This window comes from Homarus americanus, unplaced genomic scaffold (assembly GCF_018991925.1).
Source record: "Homarus americanus isolate GMGI-L3 unplaced genomic scaffold, GMGI_Hamer_2.0 scaffold1024, whole genome shotgun sequence".
In the NCBI taxonomy this organism is placed as follows: domain Eukaryota; kingdom Metazoa; phylum Arthropoda; class Malacostraca; order Decapoda; family Nephropidae; genus Homarus; species Homarus americanus.
In genome coordinates this window covers 2,081,894-2,107,088 of record NW_024715228.1, presented here as the reverse complement: position 1 = coordinate 2,107,088, position 25,195 = coordinate 2,081,894, and the positions used below count along the sequence as shown (strand labels likewise).

Here is a 25,195-nt window from a genome sequence, read left to right as displayed (position 1 = left end):
TGCAGACAATTTTGCAAAAACCATTACTGGCTGATAACCACAAAGTCCAAATTTTCATGATATAAAATATTATTTTGTTAAAAACTACAGGGGTATAGGTAGTTATAAAATAATGTCACAAATAATACAATGAAAACAAGCATTGACGGAGATGTTTGTATTGCTGCCATTCTATTTATTAACTAAATTTGAATAATCTTACTAACAAACAGAGATACATTTCAATCGCCTATCATTTGTTTCTAATAATAATACTCACACGAAACCAGAAATATACTTATGTCAAATATTTTATTATAATTGGCTTATGAATAATTATATATAAACTCACAAAAAATTAATATCTTATATTTACAGATCTACAAGTTATTCCAGGTTGTATACTCGCTACAGAAAGTATTTGCAAGGTGGGGTCCGATGGGTGCCAAAATGAACACTACGGCTCCCATTGTCTCGGTACGTTTGTCAAATCCTACATCTGTTGTGTCATATTGTCCAGCAAAAAATTTTCAGATACTTTTTGCAGTGATTGTACATGTCAATTATTTCTTGCCATAATCCCAAGTTGATTAAGTTATTATATACATAGAACCTTTTGATCTTAGATACTGTCTCTTAAATTGACCATACAACTTGACCAACATAATACAGTACTATGGCAACCACAGCACCATACAAACTCGTACCTTTTGTATAACGTTCTTGGTAATCAATATCACTAACAAAGTACATTAAATATAAGTACATACACTTCTGATTGGAGTGCAAAAAAAAAATAATTTAGGTCATTAAATAAAATGCAGGAAAAGCACCAAAAATAAATGCAAAATTGTTTAAGTACTTTCTAATGCAGTGACTTATGCACTGAAATATTTAAGACAATAAATACAGGGGAGCCCCCCAAATTGGCGGGGGTTAGGTTCTCAAGATGGCCGCAAATTGCCAAATCCGCGAATGACACTTGCGGATCGGGGGGAGGGGGGTTACATTTTTACTTGTGTGCAAAGAAATGTGTATTCCCTTTATGTGTTTGCCCTAAGGACAATTATTTCTTTTACCTGTACAGTAGTATTGTATATGTGTGTGCACATGTGTGCAGACATACACACATGCAAATAAATAATAATTGGAAAATCCTCTCACAAATAATCAGAAAAAAATTTATTAAAAATGTTGGTGTACCCTCAAGTCCGTGCTCTATTAATAAAGTACTGTAATAGAGCACGGACTTGAGGGTAAACTGTCACATTTTTAATAAATTTGTTTCTGATTATTTCTGAGAGGATTTTCCAATTATTATTTATTTGCATGTGTTTTTTGTGTGTGTCTACACACATGCACATATTTACAATGTGCACATATTTACAATGCAGGTAAAGGAAATTTCTGTCTCTAGAATGAATGGCTCCCTGTCCCAGCCGCAAAAATACCGGCAACTTTAAAACTACCCAGACATTCTTGGGTACATCCAGGGTGTCATCCGCGAATAACCGAAAACCGGGAAGTAAAAATCCGCAAACTTGGGGGACCCCCTGTATTAAAAATTGATTACACATTTGTTTTTTTGAAAATCTAAACAATATCTAATGACAAAATAAAATACAAGGAAGACTAAGTTAAAGTTGTTTACAGTAGAAGTAAAAGCATCTTAGGTATAGTAAATGGTCCCTCATGATGCATTAAAGTTATTACAGTGGAGTCGTGATAATTCGTGGGTCAGGTACCAGAAGACCTATGAAGTCCTATGAAATTGTGAATTATAATTTGTGATTTAAATTTAAATAATTACTGGTAGTTTGGTTCTGGAGGCCAAAAAATATGCAAAAACTGTTTCAAAACTGCTTTAATAAACATTATTGTATGTAATACAATACACTGTACATAAAAAATACAGTAACACACAGATTTTGTACAAAAAGTACTTCTACAGTACAATGCATAAACAGCTCCTTCCCTTCTCATAATCATCCTCTGGGTTATGCCAGTACACCAAATTTGAGACAGGCAGTCAGCTATGTAATTAAAGCATCAGAATTTAATACCACATAATAACTCCTCTGGGGTTGAGTGCAGGATTTTTATGGGGAAAATTTTTTGGGGTATACGAAGCTTCATTTCCCGGTACCAAATGACCCTTAATAATATGGGAAATTGCATAATGTTGTATTAAAAGAGCGGCAGAGTGAGAGCACTCGAGAGTGGAGCATTGAAATGATATTTATATTTTCTTTTCTTTATTCCTAATTCACATTAGAGCATTGAAATGACATTTCCAAAATTTTATGGTTTCTGCAGCAGCTGGTACTCAGATGCAAATAATGACAATTTGACAGTAAAAAAAAAAAAAAAAAAAAAAAAAAAGAGGTAGTAATAGAGGTAGCCACAAATTTAAAAATGTGAATTTGCATTTTGGAAATTATCACGACTTCACAGTACCTGTATTAATATTCAAGGGTACAACAAGAGTATGAAACAAGGCAAAATATTAACCGTGGTGTACAGTACAGTACAGTATCACAAAAAATATTGATCCTGGTTTTATCAATTAAGAGGCTTTTTTTATGCTAAAATTATGAGTTTGGTTACTGCCCAATAATTGAATTAGGCACGAATATTTTTATTACCAACTCAGTGGTGCCTTGGAAAGAACTATTTTTTGTATACAATATATGTGCTACTTTATGAGATGCTATGTATTATTCTCAGTGTTTATTACAGCAATTTTTGCTCACTTCTGGTGTATATAAAATACAGAATAATGAAGGACTGGAGGTTATTCCCTTTTATGCTTTGGGGTCTTATATGCATTAATACTTATAAACTGTAAATTGGTTTCATTATGTGGTGTTTGATTGCATCATGCACTTAGTTGGTCATACAACTGGCAACATGAAGCCTCCTTGCTTCATGTTTAACAGCGGTTCACCCAAGGCAACTAAAGTGTATGAGCATTTTGTATTACGTAGTCCGTGAATTCTTCTACTTCACTGCATAATTCCTCAGTGAGTATTTGTTTCTCGTTAGTACTGCAGTTATACTCTCTCTATCATACATAATAATAATATATACTACATGAATGAGAATAACATTATGGAAACTCAAGATACACATTAATAACCTAGACCTTGTCACACTCATTTGGCTTCTTGGGAGTTTACATCATTGTAATCACTGCACCATAAGTGATTTTTAAGCAAATTATTATCACTTGACCCCACTGAACTGGGCCCTAATTAAGAAATGACACCAACCACCCATTTTGGAATATTGTACAGGTACATCACAAAACAAAATGACTTGTATGTGGAAACTAGGGCATCTCATCTACATACAAAAATTATATCAAAATATTTGTGTATGATTTAAATTAGTTAACCCTTAAGCCCCGGGTTAGGGTGCTGCTGGCAGAACTCACCCCCACGGGGATAAATCGAGAAAAAATCAACTTTTCAAAAAATAAAAAATAAAAATAAAATAAAAAAATTAAAAATAAAAAATGGCGGGAAAATAGGCGAAGGTTCTGGAACGTCACCCGGGGCCTAAGGGTTAATGCTGAATAAAAAAAAGAAAAAGAAGATGAATGGAGAGATGTAAGGAGCCCAAACCACTAAGCCCTGCAATGTTTCATCAGTATACTTTTCATGTAACTGTACTGTTGTGTCAATTTATATATCAGGAAATAATGTACCGTTTAATTTTCCAGTAAAATAAGCTAGAATATATACTTCAAGCCAAATATCAGCAAGAAATCAAAATGAACAATTACCTGGCATACTGAAGGCTACTTAAAAACAAAACAAAACAAAACACAGTTCTTCTTGCCTTCTCATGCTAAAGTACAAGTGGTTATATTCAGGGACAAATGCAGACTTTCCCTTCACTTACTATCACCCGTTCATTTTTAACTGTTACAACAGATATGTTCTACAATGGTGTTTCCTCACCACAAGAAGGTCTATATTCTGTTACGTTTCTAATTACTGTACATGAGAAAGCCACAAACATCAATTTGGTTAATTTCTGTCACTTCACACAACCATGCATATTAAAGCATGTCCTTCAACCCATCCTCCTATCTCCTTCCTTTATCCCTCCTACCACCTAACTCTATTATACACCCTTTCTGAACAAACTTTCACATCCCATTCTCTATAAATCTTAATCAAATACTGGTCAGCTGTCTGTGATACTTCTTTCACTTTCCCATCCCTTCATTTTTACTTTCCTTTTTTCTACCTCGTATTCACCCAACATACACGTTTTGATCTCAAGTATGTTGTTTTTGCCTCTTCCAACTTACTTCTTCTTCTATGCAGAATCCATACTAAACACCCAAACACTAATGTAGGCTTAATGATGTCCCTCCCACTCCAATTTTTGGCTACCTTTAACAATTTTCTCTCTCTCTCTCTCCACACCATTCATTGAATTATTAATTTCTTTCCCTCTACTACAGATTTAATTAATCTATCACTTCATTTTGCTGATATAACTGGTTTAGACACCTGCAACACCTCACGTCTCCAATCAAACTAACGTTAATTTTTTTGTCTCCCTTCTCTACTTAATTCCATCACTTTCCTTTTGTTCACATTTAAAACAATTTCCTAAGGTACATAAATATAATGTACTCCCAGACTCATTCATAAACATTTAGTAATTTTTATTCTGATATGCCCATTAGAGCAGTGTCATAAGTAAATAGCAGCAGACCCCTCTCTCATTTGCATCCAATATCATTATCTACCAAACATTCAACCCTCTCCATTACTCTTGCTTTCACCCCTATTACCACCCCATCTATGAGTGTTGAATAACCATGGTGACATCACTGACATAATCTTACTAGGAACCTGTTTCATTCTTCCTTACAAATGAATACTGTATATGCTTCACTCTCCATTCAGCAATTTCCAATTACACCAGGCATACTTTTTCCAGATTTATAAATGCTAACAAACAAATTCTTTCCCTTTTCCAGAGACTTTTTTCTCATGCTTCTTAAACAACTTTTGATTTACACATCCTATTCCTTTTCTGAACCCTACGTATCTGCAGAATATTTCAATCAATGCAAAATAAACAAAAAGGATGTGATCCTGGTACTTTGGAAAAACAAACCTCTAAGGAATTGATTCTTCAGGTATCTCTGTACAGGAGCTGCCCCAGCCTGATTTTGTGGTCTTAGTAACTACCATTAAACACATCACTTCCTGATGAAGGTTCAGCCACATCTGCATCTACATCAGGCTTGTTCTTTCCTTCTTCACTATAAAAAAGAAAAGTTACAAAAAATGAAACACAACACCTGAGAAATCTCAATCTTGTGTATGCTTATCAATTCATCAAGTAAGTCCAAACTGCTTTTACTCTAATCAAAATTCTATTCACTGTGCTGCATTGTATATTTGATTTTATAACTGTGAAAATGAAGAAAGGCTGAATCAAGTTATCAAGAGTAAGCATCTCCAAGAGTTATTTATTATAATGTTACTATCGGACTCCTCTTGCAAACCAACACTGTCACCCACTACAGTACAGTACAGTATTAGTGCATATGACAAGATTAACATGCAAAAGGAATTAATTATATTATAAAATAAATGCTTACAATCCACATGTAATAGAGTATAAACTATGTATATACCTTCTTTAATATAATGCCCCTAGTAATGACATACATTTCAATATGCAATTTAAATGTTTATACAGTACACCCACCTCTCGTTTTACGTGGGGCTTACGTTCTTGAAAACCACTGCTTAATTCAAAAACGCGTAAATTAAACATAATTTTCTCATAAGAATACATGTAAATGGTACAGATTAGGGGAACCATCATATACCACACAGGGTACAAACAGTGCTCTCACTTAAACCAAGCACGTGGCCAACCTCCGACACACGCTCTCATCTCTGAAGGCGGGTGATCACATTTAATTTCACGTCCATTGCGATTGTTTTTGTGCCTTTTTGGCTTTAGACGCCCCAGAGAAGGCAGATGGATGTTTACCAGACATGCTCAATTGGGAAAACAGCGTTTAACACTAAAAAGGTACATGACAAACACACAATGCAAATGAGAGCACAGAGAAAAAGTAGTGCTGGTGTGAACTGAGAAACCGATACGCAGGAAGCTTGCTGGAAGTCGTCACAGTAGTTGTACAGAATACGTCATTATCATCATTATCTTCATCATAAGTAGTAATAATCTTCATTATTACTGTACATTATTATAATAATTAATAATAATAATAATATTAAAATCGTTGATGTTGATATGATTGTGACTTAATAGTAATAACTTACAAGCGCCTCACCAGGCATCACACGTGACTCCACTGTCAGGCGACCAGGCGTATACACGCGGCAAATTTAAACCGTCTTGAGCGCGCTATTTCAAAGATAGGTGCACGTAAATTAGCCTTTGGTATTAATTGAACAATCGCGTTATTCCAAAAACGCAGAAATCAAATGCGGGTAAAACGCGAGTTACCTGTACTGTAATCTCCACGTTAGCCAGAACTTTCGATCACCGCGCCCATGCCTGTCTCCATGTTGATGTACTGGTGTCACCCAAAGGATGATTATGAGAATGGAAGGATCTATTTATGGAATATAAATCTGTCTTTTTTTTTCAATCGTTATGTTTTACTGTATCTTTTATGTATTATTTACAATATTGAGTGTTTATCAAAGCAGTTTTCATATAGATTATGCATATTTTTAGCATCCAGAACCAAACTAATTATTTCCATTTAAATCAATTACAGGAAATTGTAACTCGCAAATTAATAATTTACAATGTCTTCTAGTACCAAACCCACAAATTATCACATCTCCACTGCATCTACTAACTACTTGGGGCTATGTAGTCATGTAGTCACCCTACCTATCCATCCATTTATCCATTCCTAATTTTTGGTAACCGGACTAGATTTCTAAACACTGTCTAACTCATGCTTTTCAAGAGCTTGGCTACTTAAGTGGTCAAAGGTCTAGTTCACACCTGGCTTAATGTAATATAATCACATAGTTTGTTTTTTGAACAATCCTTTGCATCACTGTCTGAATGAACCAACTTTAATCTCGTCCAATATTTTTCATAAATCATTCAATGTCATATTTTCTCTTACTATGTACTGTACCATCATCAAGTTTCTCAACAAACTTCAAGAAGAAGTTAATATCTTACATGGAGAAATTAGCGTTGAGCTTGTACTCGATGTCTTGTAGTGGCGTACGGCAGCCTTCATGTTGATCCTCCTCATTGTCATCCAAAGAGGGAGAGCTAGACAGAAATATTAAAACTGATGTTAACATTCTGGGAAAAATCTCTGTTTATCTATCTCTACATTTATTCAATACAATATGTAAGTGTTAATTTATTGTTAAAGGCAAGTGATCTCTGAACCACCACTTAAATATACTACTCATAATTTTCTATAAATTTTATTAATTATGAACCAACTAAAGTTTTCAAAATACAGTCAACCCTCGCTTTACGCGGTCCCACTTTGCGCGTTTCCACGTTTACTCGGTACCCTGCCAAAACCGGAATGCTCACTTTCCGCGGTGTGTGTACCCTTTTACGCGGAGAGCGGCGCGAGCAGGGTGCGCACAAGGTCGCCCAGTCATCAAAACATTACCGAGTTCTTCACCCGCCACCCACCACAGCCGGCCCAAGTCAGTGATAATGATAGTGAGGATATAGACTTTGAGGGGTTTGACAAAGAGGCCCTGCAAGCCTCTGTGGTGGATAGTGATACAATTGATACAAGTGATACAGGTGAGAGCCAATAATCTGCCCTCTGCCTCGGAACCAACCCCCCATCCCTGTGTGCCCAGCCATCTTTTCTACTAATGTAAGTGTTAAAAAACATAATATTATTGATATTTCTCTTAATTATTAATTGTGTGTGCATACCATCATAAAATTAAGAAGTTATTTTTACTACAACGTAGGTATTGTGTCTGAAAAAGTGGAGTTTGGGGGTCGGCCCGGTCTCTATTTCAATTAATCCCATATGTTATGTTGTTCACTTTACGCGGGCCGCCGTGGGTTCAATTGACCGCGTAAAGTGAGGGTTCACTGTATTACGAGATATGTTTTAGGTCACTCTGGTTACCATATACAGAAGTGTACATCAAGGAGTTACTTGCTAATGCTCTACAGTATGTACAGTCCCTGCCACTTATAAGCCACACAGACTGGCGGCCTCAAAATTTCTAAACAGCAAATGTCTAAAAATAGCATTCATGGCTGTAGATGACTTCTGCTTCCTGCCCACGGCAGAGTTCACAGTGACCAATATGTTCTTTTTCACTGGTTTTATCCATTGTAATACTGTATAATTAAAATATATATGTAAAATGAAAAAATAAAAAATTTGTACAACTTAATAAACTTATATTTTACAGGTAACCATAACAATCTTCCATGATAAACTAAGAGTTAAAATTATCGACTTTTTCCTGGCAACATGACCAGGGTACCCTCAGTATATGGGCCAACCAACCATCACAGTTTTTAACCTTATATCACCCCTTCGGTGTGTAAAACACAGGGGGATTTTTTAGGAAAAATATGCATCTTACACAGCAGCATAAATGATACTGTACAGTACATGCAATCAAACAGGATATTCTAGTCAACTTATCCCCAATACTGACCTAAGAGAAGATTCTGTGACAGAGTCTTGTGTTTCCTTAAAACTGTTGTCTTCTAAATCTTGTGGGTTGAGTAAAGAAAGCATTTGTCCTGTGTGTTCTTTGCTTGACTCTTGTGTGGTTAAACCTGCATCATTTGCTGTGGACTTGGGTGGCGTGATCTCATGTGCTTCTACATAAGTGGAAGCTGTTTGTTGGGTCCTGTTGTTAATTAATGCACCTCCCTCATCTTCACTTCCTGTAATACACATCATTACTCATTGTTATGGCATTGGTCATTAATATGATAATTTCCATTTACATGTATACAAGTAATAAATATACCTCTTTCATACCTGTCACATCACTATGAAATTCAAGATGGGCAGCTGCTCCATTGAGACTTTCATGTGACACTGCATCATCCATTATGCCAATACTGGGGGTCAAATCATCCATTCCATTACTTGATGTGTGTGTATCACCAGCACCATTACTTGTGGAAACTTCTCCATTTTCATCAATTATGTCAACATCCACACGTCTCCTGTAACATAATCAGAAATGGGTTAAAGAGTCCAGTACAGAGTTCACTTTTCCTGGAACTTTTTTCGTTAAAATATTTTTGTATATTTCACAACTTAGCTACTTATAAGATTTGGTATAATGATATTTATCTTTCTATACTGTATATGCTTATATCTATCGTCACAGTATTATTTAGCTTATGTTTATTACACTTATGATGCTTTGCTCCCATGTTCAACCCCCCAAAAATAATGTGCTGTACAATAGTACAGGTCTAATCTTGCACCCTGTGGTCTGGCAACTTGTGTTGTCCAACATGACTTGTGATTGGCTGCCTTGGCATGATTGATTGATTTAGATATACCCTGTACTGTAGTACATCTGGCAATGTAAGAGTCTGAGTCATGTGGTGACATATTTGCTTAGAATAAGGATTTGCTATTTAAAAAATATTACATTAAACTATAGATAAAATATATACCAAACAGTAAATACAAATGTAACTACACTTAAAAGTTTATAAAAAATAAGTGTGTTTTATATGGTGGAGGAGGAAACACTTTGTGGAACTGCTTAGTGAGGGTCACCTTCCCCACGTTCCAACAAATTTTGTTTACATATACAATACCAGACGGGGTTCTCACAGTGTTTTGTGCTTTTTTTTTAGTTATAATTTCCCTTTACTGTGGTTTTAAAGTGACCAGAAAGTGGTGAAAGTGATAGTGATTATACACAACCTGCACTGAGCTTACATAAGTTAGACACATTAATATTCACTCTAAGAACATTTTATCAAACTATTAATATACAGTACTGTATTTCATTAATCACTGTTTGCAATAAATACCCACCAGATACTGTGTTATGATACAGTATTTAAATATAAATCTATGCTACATATTGGTAACTGTAGTGTGTTGTTAATTTTATATGCACCCAGGTTTACCATCCAGACTCTGGGAACCTGTAATCCGAATGTACCCCAAAATTTTAAATTTTTAAGAATATTGAAGTTTAAATGCTTGTAAAGAAAAAAAGTCAAAGTTCAAACAAACTTTTTAGTGCATATTGTGCAACAAGAGGTCAGGTGATGCCATATCACTTCAGGTCTATTTGTATCGTTTTGGAGCAAAGAACATCTAAATCTGGACAAGGTGAGTCAAGTAATGCCATTTCAATTTGGGTCCACTTTGCCATTTTAGTAATTGTGGTGATTGTCTGTTGCATTTTCTCTTTGCCATTACAATGTAGGTGAAAATGACCTGCAGAGGTGTCCAGGTAACAGTGCTAAGGGGAAACACAATTTCTTATCTATAGGAAAGAAAGTTCAGTGGTTAAAAAATCTTGGAAGAGGCGCATCAGTGTGACAATTAAGTGAGGATTACGGAGTCAACACATCATTTACCTATGAGTTAAGAAACAGAAAGAACAAATAATGCAATTATTTGCCAAGAGTGATGATATTGACAGAGTACAGATGGGATGAATAAGGCAGCTTCAGAATGAACTACTATTGCTACCACCACTATAGCAAAAACTGACTCCTAGTGTTTCCTTAAGATTCCATAACAAAGATTAAAAACTCACCTTGGAGAATCAAGAAGCATATTGTCTGTAGATCCTCTCACACTTTCAACTGAGGCTCTAGAGAGGCGACCATTGGGCATCAATTGACTACTAGTGAGGCTGATTACATCTTCATCATATATTCTGTATCTGTCAAAAGCAAAAACAGGGTAATGGTCGTAAAATCCTATTATATGACAAACCCATTAGTCAGGTGGTCCTTATCACTGTGTTAGCCAATTCTGGGGAGCTTGGTCACTGTGTTGCACCTTCTTTGAAAACTGGAATAATTTTACAATTACTGTACCTGTACCTAGAGTCCCTACATACTGAGAGTAGCGACATAGGTGGTCCCGTGTTTAAATAGAAAACGAGGCTACTGGACGCCATCTTGACGCCACCGAGCCCCTCCGTTCACATTGACCTGTGGAGTCAAGCAGATCATATTCCTGGTTGGATGTGGACACAGTGTGTAATGTGTAATACCGTGCTGCTGTGCCATCGGATGTACTGTACTAATAGATCGGAGAAAGGATTTAAACTGTACAGATTTCCTCCACACCCAGAATGAAGGCAAATATGGGTAAACAAAGTCAGTCGTCTGGACTGGAAACCGTCCCCACCATCTTATTTGTCTCAGATATGTTTTATGGTTGTGTTGTCATACACTAGGTGAGCAGGTTCACTAGGTGAGAAGCTCACTCTTATTCTCCATAAAAATAAGTTTAAAATATAAGAGATACACGAGGAATAAGGACATACAGTATGAAAAATCCGTGTAGCCTATTAAAAGTTGCTCGAGCAAATTCTATTCGCTTCTTATGCTTTATTTATTTCCCTTGTTTTATATATAAACTATGTCCTTGTGATATTCTTGCCTGACTGAAATATTACCTGCATTAGCCTTCTAATTGTCATAACACTTTGAGGGTGATCAATTGAGAACAAGCGAGTTGATGGCAAATGGAAGCTCAAATGGACTGCAGTACCGACTCTCTTCTCTCACCGCAGTGTTCCCAAGCGTAGGAAATCTCCCGTTAGGCGAAACTGCCCTGGCTCTTCGGCTCTTCTACAGAAGAACATATGAAAAGCTATGTTCAATCTGATCACACATACTGTGACATGCAACCAAGTGATAAGACATCAAATATCTGTAAGTTTCCATTACAATATTATAGAGTATTGACAAACCAAATGTAATTGCTCATAGGAGCGATTTTGGTTTGTGCAGGACAATAAGACCCTTGTCGTTGACGCCAGGGCCGGATTCAGGAGTGGGCAAAGTGGGCAGCTGCCCAGGGGCCTCCACAATCTGGGGGCCTCCACATATTACAATATTTTATTTATTTGTTTATTCATTTGTATTATTTTTATTTTCATTCTTTAAAATTCATGTTTATCTATTCCATCAAGTAAAACAATGTTCAGCAAGAAGCGTGATAGAAATTAGGCTAGCTACTCCAGGAGTAGTCATAATGAGGGGGGCCTCCACAAAGAGGCTGCCCATGGGCCTCCACAGGTCTAAATCCGGCACTGGTTGACGCGATGAGTATAATTCGGTCAAAACCTGTTGAATACAATTCACATATGAGAACTGCCGGTACATTAGGACACACATTGAATAATACGATCAATATACAGTACATAACCTGTTAAATATAACTCACATGTAACAACTGCTGATACATCAGGACACACAGATTGAATAATACGATCAATATACAGTACATAATTACACTTATTAAAGTTATTTAGAGTTCTCAGAGGATTCAACAGTTCACAATCACACTCACATTTTTGGGTCTGGGGTTAGATCAACGAGAACAAATATAATGTCCTGCAGGAAGATGTTGGCTGACGAGAATCAAGATGTTGCCTCTACAGTAGAAGACGATAGTCTGTCCCTCAGGCATTCACACAGCTGTTACCAGCTCCATCTCGCTTAGTATGCTATTCTGAGTTGTAAACAGTTTCTTCACTTAACATGTGGCCAGCATGCACAATTGTGCATGGCGATATCACCAAATATCCACAAGATTTATAAACATTCGATGTCTTATCACTTTGTTGTGTGTGTGTGTGTGTGGATTTAAGATGGCATCAAATCTCGAGTTGTTGCTACTCTCAGTATGAAAGGAATCTACCTGTACCTACCCCTTCTGGTCACAGCTTTCACCACAAAGAAAAAGGTTGGAAACAAAATTTGCCCACTATAGGCCAATCTGCCATTTTACTTTAGTTTCCAGCTGACTCACCACAAATGTAAGGGGGTTAAGAAAGGTTTTCAAGTTCTGCTATAAAATAAGACCTTTTTGTTCATACTCAGGAGGCAGTGTGGGCATTGAACAATCATAAACATTATATGCTACTTAGTGTGGAGAGAAATTACTAGCTATGCCCATAACTATGTAGTGCATTAGGAGTTTCAAACAAATACAATGATCATCACACATGAATAAAACCTACTTGAAGCCATATGGATCTTCTACAAGTGATGTGTCATCATCATCATCTTCTGGCGATACATACACCACTTCCAACCTGATTGTTCCCTCCTGTGATGACAATAGTTGTACAGCATCTACATGATTAACCTGGAACATTACAGTAAAATATAAAAACATTTTATATGATATTGAAAAGCAAATAATATTACTGTACGGTATATAATAAAACAATATTTACAAAAAAAACTTCTGCACAAGCTACTGCACATAATTTTTGTCAGTAAGTATGAATTTTGGTAATACAGGTACTGTAGTCCCTGACTTAAGATGGTTTGCTTTATGAAAATCAAAAGTTAAATTTTGTTTATTGTAATATACACCTGCTGTATATTCCTAAAATAGTAATGAAATATGCTAAAATAATGCATTTGTTTTACTAACAATATACTGTACAGTAAACTCTTGGTATAATGGACACCATATATAATGGAACCCGGTTATAACGGACACCCTAAACCTATTGAACAAACCCCAGGAGTTGTCTGATAGTTCAACACTGCACGACCACTAACAGGAAAAACTGTATGTAATAAAGACTTGTAGACAAGCTGAAAATTTTTGAAAAACTAGTGCAATAAGCAGCCATTATCACCCATCACGTATTTATTACTCATCACACTTGCTCCCAGATGACCGTGTCAGCACCTCAATATCTCCCAATGATTAAAAAAATAACATACAATTTCCACAACACTGGGGTTTTTGTTGGCATCACAAAGTACAGGATCAAATTTGTGTCATATCTTTGAAATGTAAATCACAATCTACATCAAGATAAAATGCCAGAACAAGGGTGTGGAGTCATATAGGTCTGGCTGAGTCTGTCCAGGTAGAGTTTGTGCGGGTTCAGCTTGGGCTAATTGCATGATCATGTGACATTACATTGCATAATAATGAAAATGTACAGTTTTCTCACATTCCCCACTTCCATCACAACTGGAGTTCACACACTGATCCTACACAGTACTCAGGTTAAAAGGACCAGAGTTTGTAGACACAATTTTTTTTTTTATGGGAATTAGCCCACCCAGGCATAGGTCACTGACCCACATCAGGGCCTGGGGGGCAATAATAATAATAATAATAATAATAATAATAATAATAATAATAATAATAATAATAATAATAATAATAATAATAATAATAATAATAATAAGCAGTATTACCCCGCTTAACGCGCTTTCACTTAACGCGTTTTCGCATATACGCGGTGCCTTGCCAAAGCTGAACTTTCACTTAACGCGGACCACAGCAACGCGGTGAGTGTCCTGCTCGGATGCTATTTTTAGATTTTGACCACGCGCCACGCGCCACCCACCCGCCCGCCTGCCTGCCTGCCTCTCCCTCCTCCTCCCTCCGCTTGGGTAAGCGGCGCGGTAAGGTTGCGCAGTGTGTGTCTTTGTTGCGTTATCACTGACGTCATATGACGTCTCGGACTGTGATTGGCCATGCAGCCCTACCCCCCTCTGCTGCTAGCTGTAATTGGCTTAAAGTATTATGACGTGACTACCCCGGGGAGGGAGGGAGGGAGGAGAGACGACGCTTGACCTAGCCGCGGCAGTTTCATCCCTCAAGGCCACGCCGGGTTAACGCGCATCCATTGTTCCGTAAAATGGCTTCCGCCGGACCACCACCCCCAGAGAGAAACCTTTCCTTACCTGGACCCAGCGGCACTAAACCAAAGAAGACACGACGTTCATTAAGCTACGAGCTGAAGTACCAAATTGTTCAAGATTTGGAGAAAGGAAGACGCCAAGTTGATCTCGCGCGCCAGCATGGCGTCAACGAATCTACGATTCGTACAATAAAGAAGGATGCAGCCAAGATAAAGGAGCACATGAAGATCACAAAGTCTGCAGGTGCTTCATCTATCAGGTATTGCCAGAACAGGGTGCTGGCAAAAGTGGAAACTTTGCTGGTGAGTTATTTGGTGCGTCAGGCGCGACGCAACATGGCGGTGGACACGCGCTCAGTGCAGGAGTACGCACGTGAGCTATACGCAGCAGTGACACGTAAACTGGGAATTGCAGAGCCCAAACCCTTCAATGCTTCCCATGGTTGGCTGCATAGGTTTAAGAGGAGGAACAAGGTCACCAACATCAGCATTGTTGGTGAGGAAGCGAGTGCTGACCGTGCGGCGGCTAGAGATTTGCCTCCGTTTTTACGTGAGATTATGGAGGAAGGACAGTACACTGACGACCAGGTGTTTAACATGGACGAATCTGGTCTTTTCTGGAAAAAGTTACCTTCCAAGACCTTCGTTGTCCAGTCTGCGAGCAAGGTAAGGGGCCGGAAGATGCAGAAGGAACGCATCACCGTCCTGTTTACCACCAATGCCTCCGGTACCTGTAAACCAAAGTTATCGGTGATTCACAAAGCCCGCAAGCCGCACGCCTACAAGAAAATGGAGATGAACAAGCTTAATGTCCACTGGCTAACCGCACGTAAGGCGTGGATGTCCTCTTCTCTGTCCCTCTTCTGGTTTGACAACTTTTTTGTTCCTGACGTGCAGAAATTCTGCGAGCAACAGAATGTTCCTTTCAATATTTTGTTGCTCCTTGACAACGCACCTGGACACTCGCCCCTACTTATGGATCGTCACCCCAACGTAAAAGTGGTCTTCCTTCCTCCCAACACTACGTCATTAATCCAGCCCATGGACCAGGAGTTAATCTGCAATGTTAAAGCTGCATACTCGGCAAAGAAATTCAAGCTCCTGAACGACTCTACCAACACCAAGGATGAGTTGCGTAAGCTGGGTGACACCGACAGCGAGAGTAAAAGCGACGAGGACAAGGAACAAGAGGCGGCGACTCAAGAACTTCTCGTCAAACAATTTTGGAAGAAGTTTAACGTCAAACAAGCTGTAGACTTCTTGGTGGAGGCATGGGATCTGCTGTCTATTGCTACGATTCGTCACGCATGGAGACATGTGTTGCATGGCATACCAGGTGAGAGGAGGAGTGAACCTGTGACTGGTCAGGTTCAGACTGTTGCAGTAGCAGTGGACCTTGCCAGAGAAGCTGCGCAGACTGTTACAGCTGAAGGCTTCTCCGAGACCACCAACGAAGACATCATGGAGGTGATCAGAGATCCTGAAGTGACTGCCGACGAGATGTTGGAAGAAGAACCCGCCAGTGAAGAGGAGGAAGAAGGTGCGTCATTCTCCGAAGAACCTAGTTTAAGTCATAGTGATATTAAGTGTGTCATAGAGTTAACAGAAAAAATTAAGTCCATCGTTTCCCGCGACACTGACGATGAACGCCATGACGTCTTCCATACCCGACTGGTGCAGGCTATGGAGCCGTACATCACGGTGTATCATGAAAACATCAAAGCCAGCCGTCAGCAAAGCATAACCGAGTTCTTCGCCCGCAACCCACCACAGCCAGCCCAAGCCAGTGATAGTGATAGTGAAGTTGATTTTGAGGGATTTGTCAGGGAAGCCATGACAACTGTAAGTGACAGTGATATTGATTCACCTAGTAATGGTGATTCACCTAGTAATGGTGATTCACCTGAGGGGCAGTAATCTGCCCTCTGCCTCGGAACCAGCCTCCATCCCCGTATGCCGACCCATCTCTTCTACTACCGTGAGTGTTCCTTAAAACTTTTCGTTTTTTAACCTATTCTTTATTTTTCCTATGTTAACCTTTATCTTTCCTAACCTAACCTCTTCTATATTACTTGTTTTTCATGCCACCATAAAGTTAAGATAGAATTTTTACTACAACATAGTTATTTGTCGTCAAAAAGTGGAGTTTGGGGGTCGGGCTGGGTTCTATTGGAATTAATCCCATATGTTCTGTTATTCACTTAACGCGGTTTTCAAACGCGGGACCCTCTGGGTTCAATTGAAAGAAGAATAAGAAGAAGAAGAAGAAGAAGAAGAAGAAGAATAAGAAGAATAAAAAGAATAATAATAATAATAATAATAATAATAATAATAATAATAATAATAATAATAATAAAGAACCACAAAGAAATACAAAATGAAAAAAAATCAAAAGTAAGGAACAATATATGTATGTTGTGTTGTCAATAGTAAGAGAAACAATTGAGACCCTGCAATTGTGTATAAATGAGGCAGAAAGTCAGATCAGCAACTTGGGACTTGGTCACAATTTTCGTGATGCCTAATTGATACACCACCTTTATCACAATAAAAATTTTGAGAATCTTCACCAAATAGCCATTAGCACTCACCTCCTTCAAGGAAATATCATTGACAGATAGTATGGCATCTCCAACATACAGGTGTCCTGAACGGCCAGCAGGTGTATCAGGGTGAAGGACTGAGATGAGGATCGGCACGCCATGCTCTCGTCCTCCCTATAAAATATAATGAGTTGTTGTCTGATAACAATGGAGTTCACTTATGTGCTCTGAACAAGGATGGTATTTCAAATATAAAATGGAATGGGCAAGGGATTACTAAAATATGGTTAAGTTTCTCGACAAAAATGATTAACTTTTGATGGCAAACAACAAGAAAGAGGATTATGACAGAAGAGAAATATAAAAGGCTTCTTTGTATTTTGCACAGGTAAACTAAAATTAAAATTTTTTTTAACATTTCATTTCAATAAAATCAGATGATAAGCCCTACAGTACAACCAGTTCTTGGCTCATCCTACAGATCAAAGGTGTGTTTGAGTTTCATTACCACTGACTATTACAAACCTTACCACTTGAGAACAGTGATAAAACACTTACTGTAATGGACATACCAAGACCCTCATGTGGAGCCTTCTGTAATGTTACAATCCTCCGCTGCTGCTGTTTGCTAGGTCGTGACATTCCACCCCCATTCACCACACAAGCGCTTCCATCACTTCTTCCATCTCCAGGAACCTAGTAACACAAATATGTAAAGATGATAATTCTGCCTCAGAATGGAAGATGATGATTCCTACAAAAGGAAGAAAAAGAAACAATGGATTTTAAAATAAAACATCACAACCACTGCTTAGCTGCCTACTTGGTCAACCCCAGCCACAATTTTTCTGCTATATTTACTGTACCTGTGCTCCATGTGTAAAACGACTTCGACATGCACGCACTACTGTCTTGTGCCGATGTAGGTGGATCTCAGCCTCAAGTTGGCGCCACAGTTTGTCATGTTCTTCTCCTCGCAAGTCTCTACCCAGTAGCTGAATCTGTTGAATCCTATATAAAAAAATTTAAATGCCATATATAAAAGTTATGTTGAAGTTGTTAACTGCTAATTAAGAGAAAATTCTATAGAACTTATTTAATTTTTACAAGCAAACAGTAGACTTGTCAACACAAGGAGTTCATGTTATATGTACAGTACTGTATACCCACTTATATGGACAGCACTTTCTACCAACAAAAAATCATTGCTCATATGCCTTACTCACTTATACATACTACATACAGTAAAGTAATCCTGAATTATTCAAGTAAATCATATTTGTGCCTTCAACAATTCATGGGAGGTAAGAAAATATTAAATACTGTATCGCTGACTTTCATCACAAAGCTTACCTCCCAGCTAGCTCCTTATCCAAGTACTTCGCTGCAAGTTTGGCTCCAAACAGCTCACCCTGGAGCCCTAGGATATACCGCCGCAGAGAATCATTCTCTTTCCTCAATATGGAAGACTCATGTGTTCCTATCATAACTTTCAGGTTCTCCGATCTCTGTTGCTCCAAGTCTTTTTCCTAAAGTGGGGTACACAAAGAATTTGTGGTATTAATATTTAGCAACACAACACTTACAAATTTAAAATTACCTCTTTAAAAATTAAATTAGAATTAGTCTTCTATTTACACTATGGAAGCACTCCTACAAAACACGCCATTAGGAAAAACAACATTAATTGTTATGTTGTTCCCACTGACTTAATATTATAATGGAAGGCAAGCCTGGGGGCATTTTTGGTCACACAGTCTTTGCAGAAAAAATTTAATAACTACCAAAAGAAATACTGTACAGTATGGTAGCAAATCCAAACAAATATGTATAATACGATATACTACAACTGTACATATAAAACAAATATATAGAAATTTTATTCATCTAAGTCCAGAAAACTGAGAGGGCAAACATTTTCGGAGTGAAAATTGTGAACTCTCAGAACAATCTGCAAGAGAGCGTTGTGACGGCACCGAGTGTGAGCTGTTTCAAGGCCAGACTTGACCAACACTGGAGCAGGTTCCAATATATTAAGAAGCCAGTGCTTGCCCAGTATCTGCTAACAGTGCATATCAGAGAAGTGACCAAACGCCTAAGTGGCTAACGGGCCGATCAGTGGTGAAGAGGAAAAAATAAATAAAATAAAAAATAATAATAAAAACACTGTACTAATATTAATTAACCTTATTGAAAAATCTTACCAGACACTATACTGTACTCCTACACTGTACTTTTCAAGTTATACTTACACATTCATCCTATTTAACAGCAGCACATAAGAAAAAAAAAACGTTTTAATGACACTTTCCAAAAAGTATGTGGTACAGTTAAGCTGTGTGAGGTAATGTAATTCCTCCAACTCACAACCACTTGTCTTAGTTATGCAGTGGAGTTTTAGTAACACTTTCCAAAAAGTGTGGTACTGCTCAAGTTGTGTGAGGTAATGTAAGACTCAAAAACACCTGTGTTAGCTATATTAGCATTAAAGATTAATAATTAGGGATAAATTATATGACATGGGGAGAGGTTGCAAGAAATGACATTACTGCAAAGAACCTTACAAAAGAGACTAAGAGACTGTGCAGCATGGAGAGCTACCATCAGGTAATAGCGACTAACCCATGCAAGCGCGGAAAATGGCCATAAAATGCTGAAGATGAAAATGATTAGGATAATTTTAATTATGTATACAGATACTTTTATTTCCTTCTAAAATTCAACTGTTTACCAAAATTTCCTTTCTAGCAAGTCTGCTTTCTGTTTGTCAAATTTTAGTCATAAATCAACCATTTCCGTTATAGTAAATTTCGGTAAAACAAATTTCCCCAAATAGAAGGATGACTATACAGTATTAAGAAAAAGTGGTATGAATGCTAGTTAGGAAATATTTTTTTAAAGGGAATGAGCTGCTGCATGATGGAGGAGTTTTGTGAAATACTGTACAATATGAAGAAAAACTTAATGAATGACTTGAGTATTGTCATAAGATAAAGCAGTTATTTGAATATAGGTAAAATGAATATTGTACAGTACAGGTAGTTCTGCTATAACGCGATAATTGTGTTCTTGTAAAATATCGTGTTATAGAAAATCGCGTAATAGAAATAACAGGGCTTATGGAGAAAATAGGGTTAGGTGCAGATTACTCGAAATCGAAAAAATTTAGTAGTTAGCCTAACACAAAGGATAGCACAGTCTAAATAAATGTTACATTCATATCTAATAATGAAATCATACAGTAAATGTAACACTTTACTTGATGGGGAGAAGGGTGATTTTGAGGTTGATAAAATCGAGCTTCTCTTCAAGTGTTATATCCTTTCTTTTACGATCATCACCAGGAATTCTATCACCAGAACGCTTCTTGTTGATATTCTTCTTTACTATATTCACAGTTAATACAGTGGGGTATGCTATAACGAACGGATTCTACTACGAATATTCCTATAACGAACGGTTTTACCTATAAAATTGAGAATGCTATAACGAACGAAACTCCTACAACGAACATTATTTAATTTTTTTTTTTCTAATTTATTGTTTTTTTATTACAAATATTAATGATATTCTTTATTTCAGGGGTTTAGATGCATCTTTATGCACTTTTTTACAATTTTAAATTATATTTTTCAGTGTTAAGTGGTTGTATTTGGGGGCCTGGAACGGATTAATCCTATAACGAACGAATGCTATAACGAACAAGGTTCTAGAACCAATTAGATTCGTTATAGCATACCCCACTGTACCACAAAATTGGAGAAATAGTAAGCAAAAATCGCGTTACAGCAAACAAGCGTTCGCGTTATACAAATATCGTTCCTAATTCATAAATCGCGTTAGAGCAAATTCGCGTTATCAAAACACGCGTTATAGCAGAATTCACTGTATGTGTATAGTTTTTTAATGCTAATTTCAATAGACAAAGACATCATACAAATTGGATCTGTACTTTAATCACTTGTGTAAGGGGGTCCCGTCTGCTGAATAAAATTGTTTGGTGTCAGCCAAATAAAATCTTACAAGTGACGCCCCTGGAGTTAGGGGGTTAAAGATACATTCTTCATCTATTTGACATACAGAGATGTGACTGACCGCCCAAGCAGCTAACTAGCCGATCAGTGAAGAGGATAAAAGTAAAAGTATATTACATTGAGAAAACAAATGGCCAACAATCTGTAGCGACTGAAGAATAATATTATGTAATATAATATTATGTAATAAGTATAATGTAATGTAATTATGGTATGTAATGTAATGTAATATAGTTAACAGATGCCTATAATTGTTGTAACTAGCCATTCTGCTCATGTAACTGTTGTTGAGTCAGCTGGCTGACATGGCTGAACTTGGTTCGAGACTTAAGCCGAGACAGCCTCGTTCAGTCAGCCGGTATATATACTCGTGGGAAGCCTCGGAACGGCCACTCACTTTCGCTCCATGTTAGAGCACAGATCTCCTAGCCACACCAATAAACTGGTAAATGTAGCCTGAGTTTTCCTGGACCAAATACTACAAATCTACCAATAAAACATAGCAGCACAACCATCTTGGAACATTCATCTATATTATGTAGTCCAGCAAAATGCAGTTTCAGACAAAGCCTGTCCTCTGATCAGTGCAGAAGAGAGAGTAGTTGAGAGTACTGTAGTAGATTCTACAAATCATTATTATAGACAGAAATTCCCACCCACCCACACCCACAGGTTAAATAAATAAACAAATTGAGAACATGCTCCTGATCATTCTAGACTAAGAAGCTTGTAATAGACTGTGTTTTAACTCCTCAGCACAATGCGAGATAAATATAAAGAATTCCATACTTGATATTTAAATATCTAAATGGAACTGTTTAAAGGCATACAGATTTTACATTCAAAATTTCACACCTACAAGAATTATATTCAAAACATTTAAAGCTCAAGACAATAATGGTTAAAACTAGATTACCAGTCGCTCTCTGATCTTCTCTGAGTCTTGTGTGTGAGCAGCTCCACCTGTAGAATGTAACTTCAATTGGCTGGAGTGAAGTTTCATCAAAAGCTCTCTGTTTTCTGCCTCAGCCACCTGACGGAAGGCTCGACCCTCAGCACATTCATGTCGAAGATGTACCAACTCGGCCTGGCATATTTATAGAATTTAAGATTACAGCACAGTACAGTACACTACAGCATTTAGAATATTAATAGTTAATGTGATTTCTAATGTTATCTTTTAACCATTTCTAGTAAAGGCAATGCCAATTTTAGCAACAGGAATACTCAGATTTTAAACTCTAATATGTAATTTTATTTCAATGTGCAACCAAAGAAGATAACAAATTATAAATTTCTTTTAATGCTACATAACATCAAACTGACCTCCAGTTTAGCATTAGTCTGGAAAATTGTCTGTGCCTTGTGAGCAAGTTGTGCAAAACATGATGAAAGAGCTTCCAATCTAGACCGAGCTTGTACTTGAAAATCAGGCTCCTCTATATCATAGTGGTCAACTTCACCTGCAATTGAACATATTCATAAATGCAAGTGCTTTCATTTATACCTTGGGTTGTCCCTAATAAAGGCTGGTACAGTACTGTACTGTATAAGTCCAGTGTAGCAGCTATACAGTACTGTATAAGTAAAACTTGTGCAATATAAAAAAAAAAAAGGTTTTCATAGTAAGAGGGGGTTTATCCTCCAAGCCACAGCCAGTCCCCCTTTTGACAATGCTTCTGTACTAAACAGTAAAGTTCCACTTAACTGATGGATGAGTACTATACAGTACAGTATTTGGTTTAATGAGCTTAGTGTTTTGGGGGTATGAAAATTCAATTAACAAAATTCTATGTAATTTAACAAGCAAATTCACGAATGAACCAGCATGCATTATTGTTCATGAAGTTGGGCTAGTCATCCTTTGTCATTGGTCATGCGGCCAGCTTGTCTAATACTCTCAGGTGAAGTCAGTGGCAGATTGAGACAGACTGGCTAGCCAATGAGCCTAGACAACATAGCACCACTTATTTATCATCATATTTAACCAAAAATACCAGGCAGTATTAATCTCCAGCATTGGTAGGTACAGTAAAACAAAACAATATTTTTATCTTGTTAAGTTAGTTTTGGAGACAAAAATTTTTTGGCTGAAAGCATCTAAGCTTATATCAGAGCCTGTAATGTACACAGGTAAATCACTGTAAACAATTTAGCCCATTATAGTCCAGTTGATAGCTGCCTGACTGCCAACCTTGGTGGTCCAGGTTCGAACCCCAGCACCCAGAGGTGAAAATTGATTACATATAAGCTTATGTCACAGATAACTTGCAATACAATAAATAGCAACCCACACAGAATGCCATAACTACAGAAGTTAAATTCAAGATGGCTTTCTTGTCTCCCCTTATGAAATAACAATTAGAACAGTAGTATAGGAACATACAGTTCACTTAGAAACCAATTATTGTATATTCCAAAGAATTTGGAAATAGGATTTGAATCCAACTACTGTACTATACGTATATGATTATCATCACTCATACATAGAATGGGTTTAAGAAACTATTACACCAAAAGGAAAAAAATAAAGGGATTTGCACAAACAATAAGCAAAAGCATTAGGAAAGTAAAGCCTATAACATAAAAAAAAATCAAATTAATATTTTTTGTAATAAAACCCATTATGTGAGGCTCTGTCATTTTTTAAAGTTAACAAAGACTGGATTAAACATTTATTCGTTTAATAGGGAACATAAACATGCAGAATTATCAGCAGAATATTTATGGTAAATAATTAATTTCTTCATGTGAAAGCACGTAGATTTTAAAATACTGCCATGTTATCAGTTTTTTGCAGTGTTTTACCCCATATTATCCCTCAACTTTAATGCCTTGCCCAATACAAGTGATATATGATCATAGAGGAAAACGAAGAAATAATTAAAATAAAAAAATGTATTAAAGGAAAAAGTTGGTCATACCGTTTTTATTAGTTACTGTATCATCCAAACTGTAACTATGGAAAATATGAACAAATTATATCAACGCCTATGCTCCACTACTGTGTTTCTTTCCTCAACATACTGTACATCCCGAATGACATATTTTTCTCCAACAATAAGTGTTTATCAAGTTCTACCAAAGTTCCAGAGAATTACAGAATACCTGTATATAACAAATGTTCCACGTGTCAACATCACTTGACCATAGGCTTAGCCCCACCCCTTGGGTACAAAGTGACTCTCTGTGCTGAATAAAATCGTCTGGTGTCAGCCAAATAAAACTACACAAGTGATGTCCAGTAGTGGAGGGGTTAAAGTCACATGACGTGACAACATTCTTGCCCGAGCCACAAAATATTCTTGACGATCCAATGAATCTTTACATTAGATAAGACAATCGCTCGAATTGCCAGTTATGAAACTCTCCCTCACCTATCAGTAGATCAAGGTCAACGAAGGCCTTGTCGAATTCCTTCTCCAGTATATCGAGCCATCGAAAAGTGACGTTTGTGGCGGCCATGACACCAACATCTGCCAGCTGGGCAACGTAAACAAAACAACTCTTACCTACTGAAATTGTTTCCCTAATTTCAAATATTGAATATTTGTCTTTATAATATCACAAAAAAATCCAAGATTTATTTCTTTAAAAACATTTATTTAAAAAAAAATGTGTAAGATTAAAGGGAAAAAAGAGTGGCTGCTTCATTAAAAAAGAAGTAATTTTTAATACAAATAATTTTAGTGGACTGTGCCTCTCATGTGCACGGGCACAAGAGAACCCCAACTAGCACTCCTCCAAGAGGGGT

At 37.2% G+C, this 25,195-nt stretch overlaps 1 protein-coding gene across 3 annotated transcripts; it reads right to left on the bottom strand.

The window, feature by feature from the left end:
- Positions 1-1,827: 1,827 nt before the first annotated feature.
- Positions 1,828-24,937, bottom strand: LOC121855812 (Golgi-associated PDZ and coiled-coil motif-containing protein-like). 3 transcript variants are annotated; one of them, XM_042350930.1, is made up of 14 exons: positions 24,819-24,937; positions 22,768-22,904; positions 22,358-22,528; positions 19,660-19,668; positions 18,761-18,936; positions 18,274-18,418; positions 17,966-18,103; positions 17,456-17,581; positions 13,209-13,336; positions 10,764-10,892; positions 9,005-9,195; positions 8,673-8,907; positions 7,195-7,290; positions 1,828-5,269 (listed from the first exon to the last, which is right to left on the bottom strand). In XM_042350930.1, the coding sequence occupies exons 1-14, from the start codon at positions 24,904-24,906 to the stop codon at positions 5,185-5,187; spliced, it is 1,854 nt and encodes a 617-aa protein (XP_042206864.1). In that variant the 5' UTR covers positions 24,907-24,937; the 3' UTR covers positions 1,828-5,184. The 3 variants fall into 3 exon arrangements, with proteins under 3 accessions (XP_042206864.1, XP_042206883.1, XP_042206873.1); XM_042350949.1 differs by lacking the exon at positions 24,819-24,937 and adding an exon at positions 24,550-24,712; XM_042350939.1 differs by lacking the exon at positions 19,660-19,668.
- Between the last annotated feature and the right edge of the window lie 258 nt (positions 24,938-25,195).

What these genes read in the sequence shown, in the direction of transcription:
- LOC121855812 (XM_042350930.1), bottom strand. Translation starts at nt 24,906, where the DNA reads ATGGCCGCCACAAACGTCACTTTTCGATGGCTCGATATACTGGAGAAG. An exon ending in ATGCTTCTTGATTCTCCAAG is followed by an intron (nt 9,196 to 10,763) that starts GTGAGTTTTTAA and finishes ATTATGTTACAG; the next exon opens with GAGACGTGTGGATGTTGACA. An exon ending in ATTTCATAGTGATGTGACAG is followed by an intron (nt 8,908 to 9,004) that starts GTATGAAAGAGG and finishes TGTGTATTACAG; the next exon opens with GAAGTGAAGATGAGGGAGGT.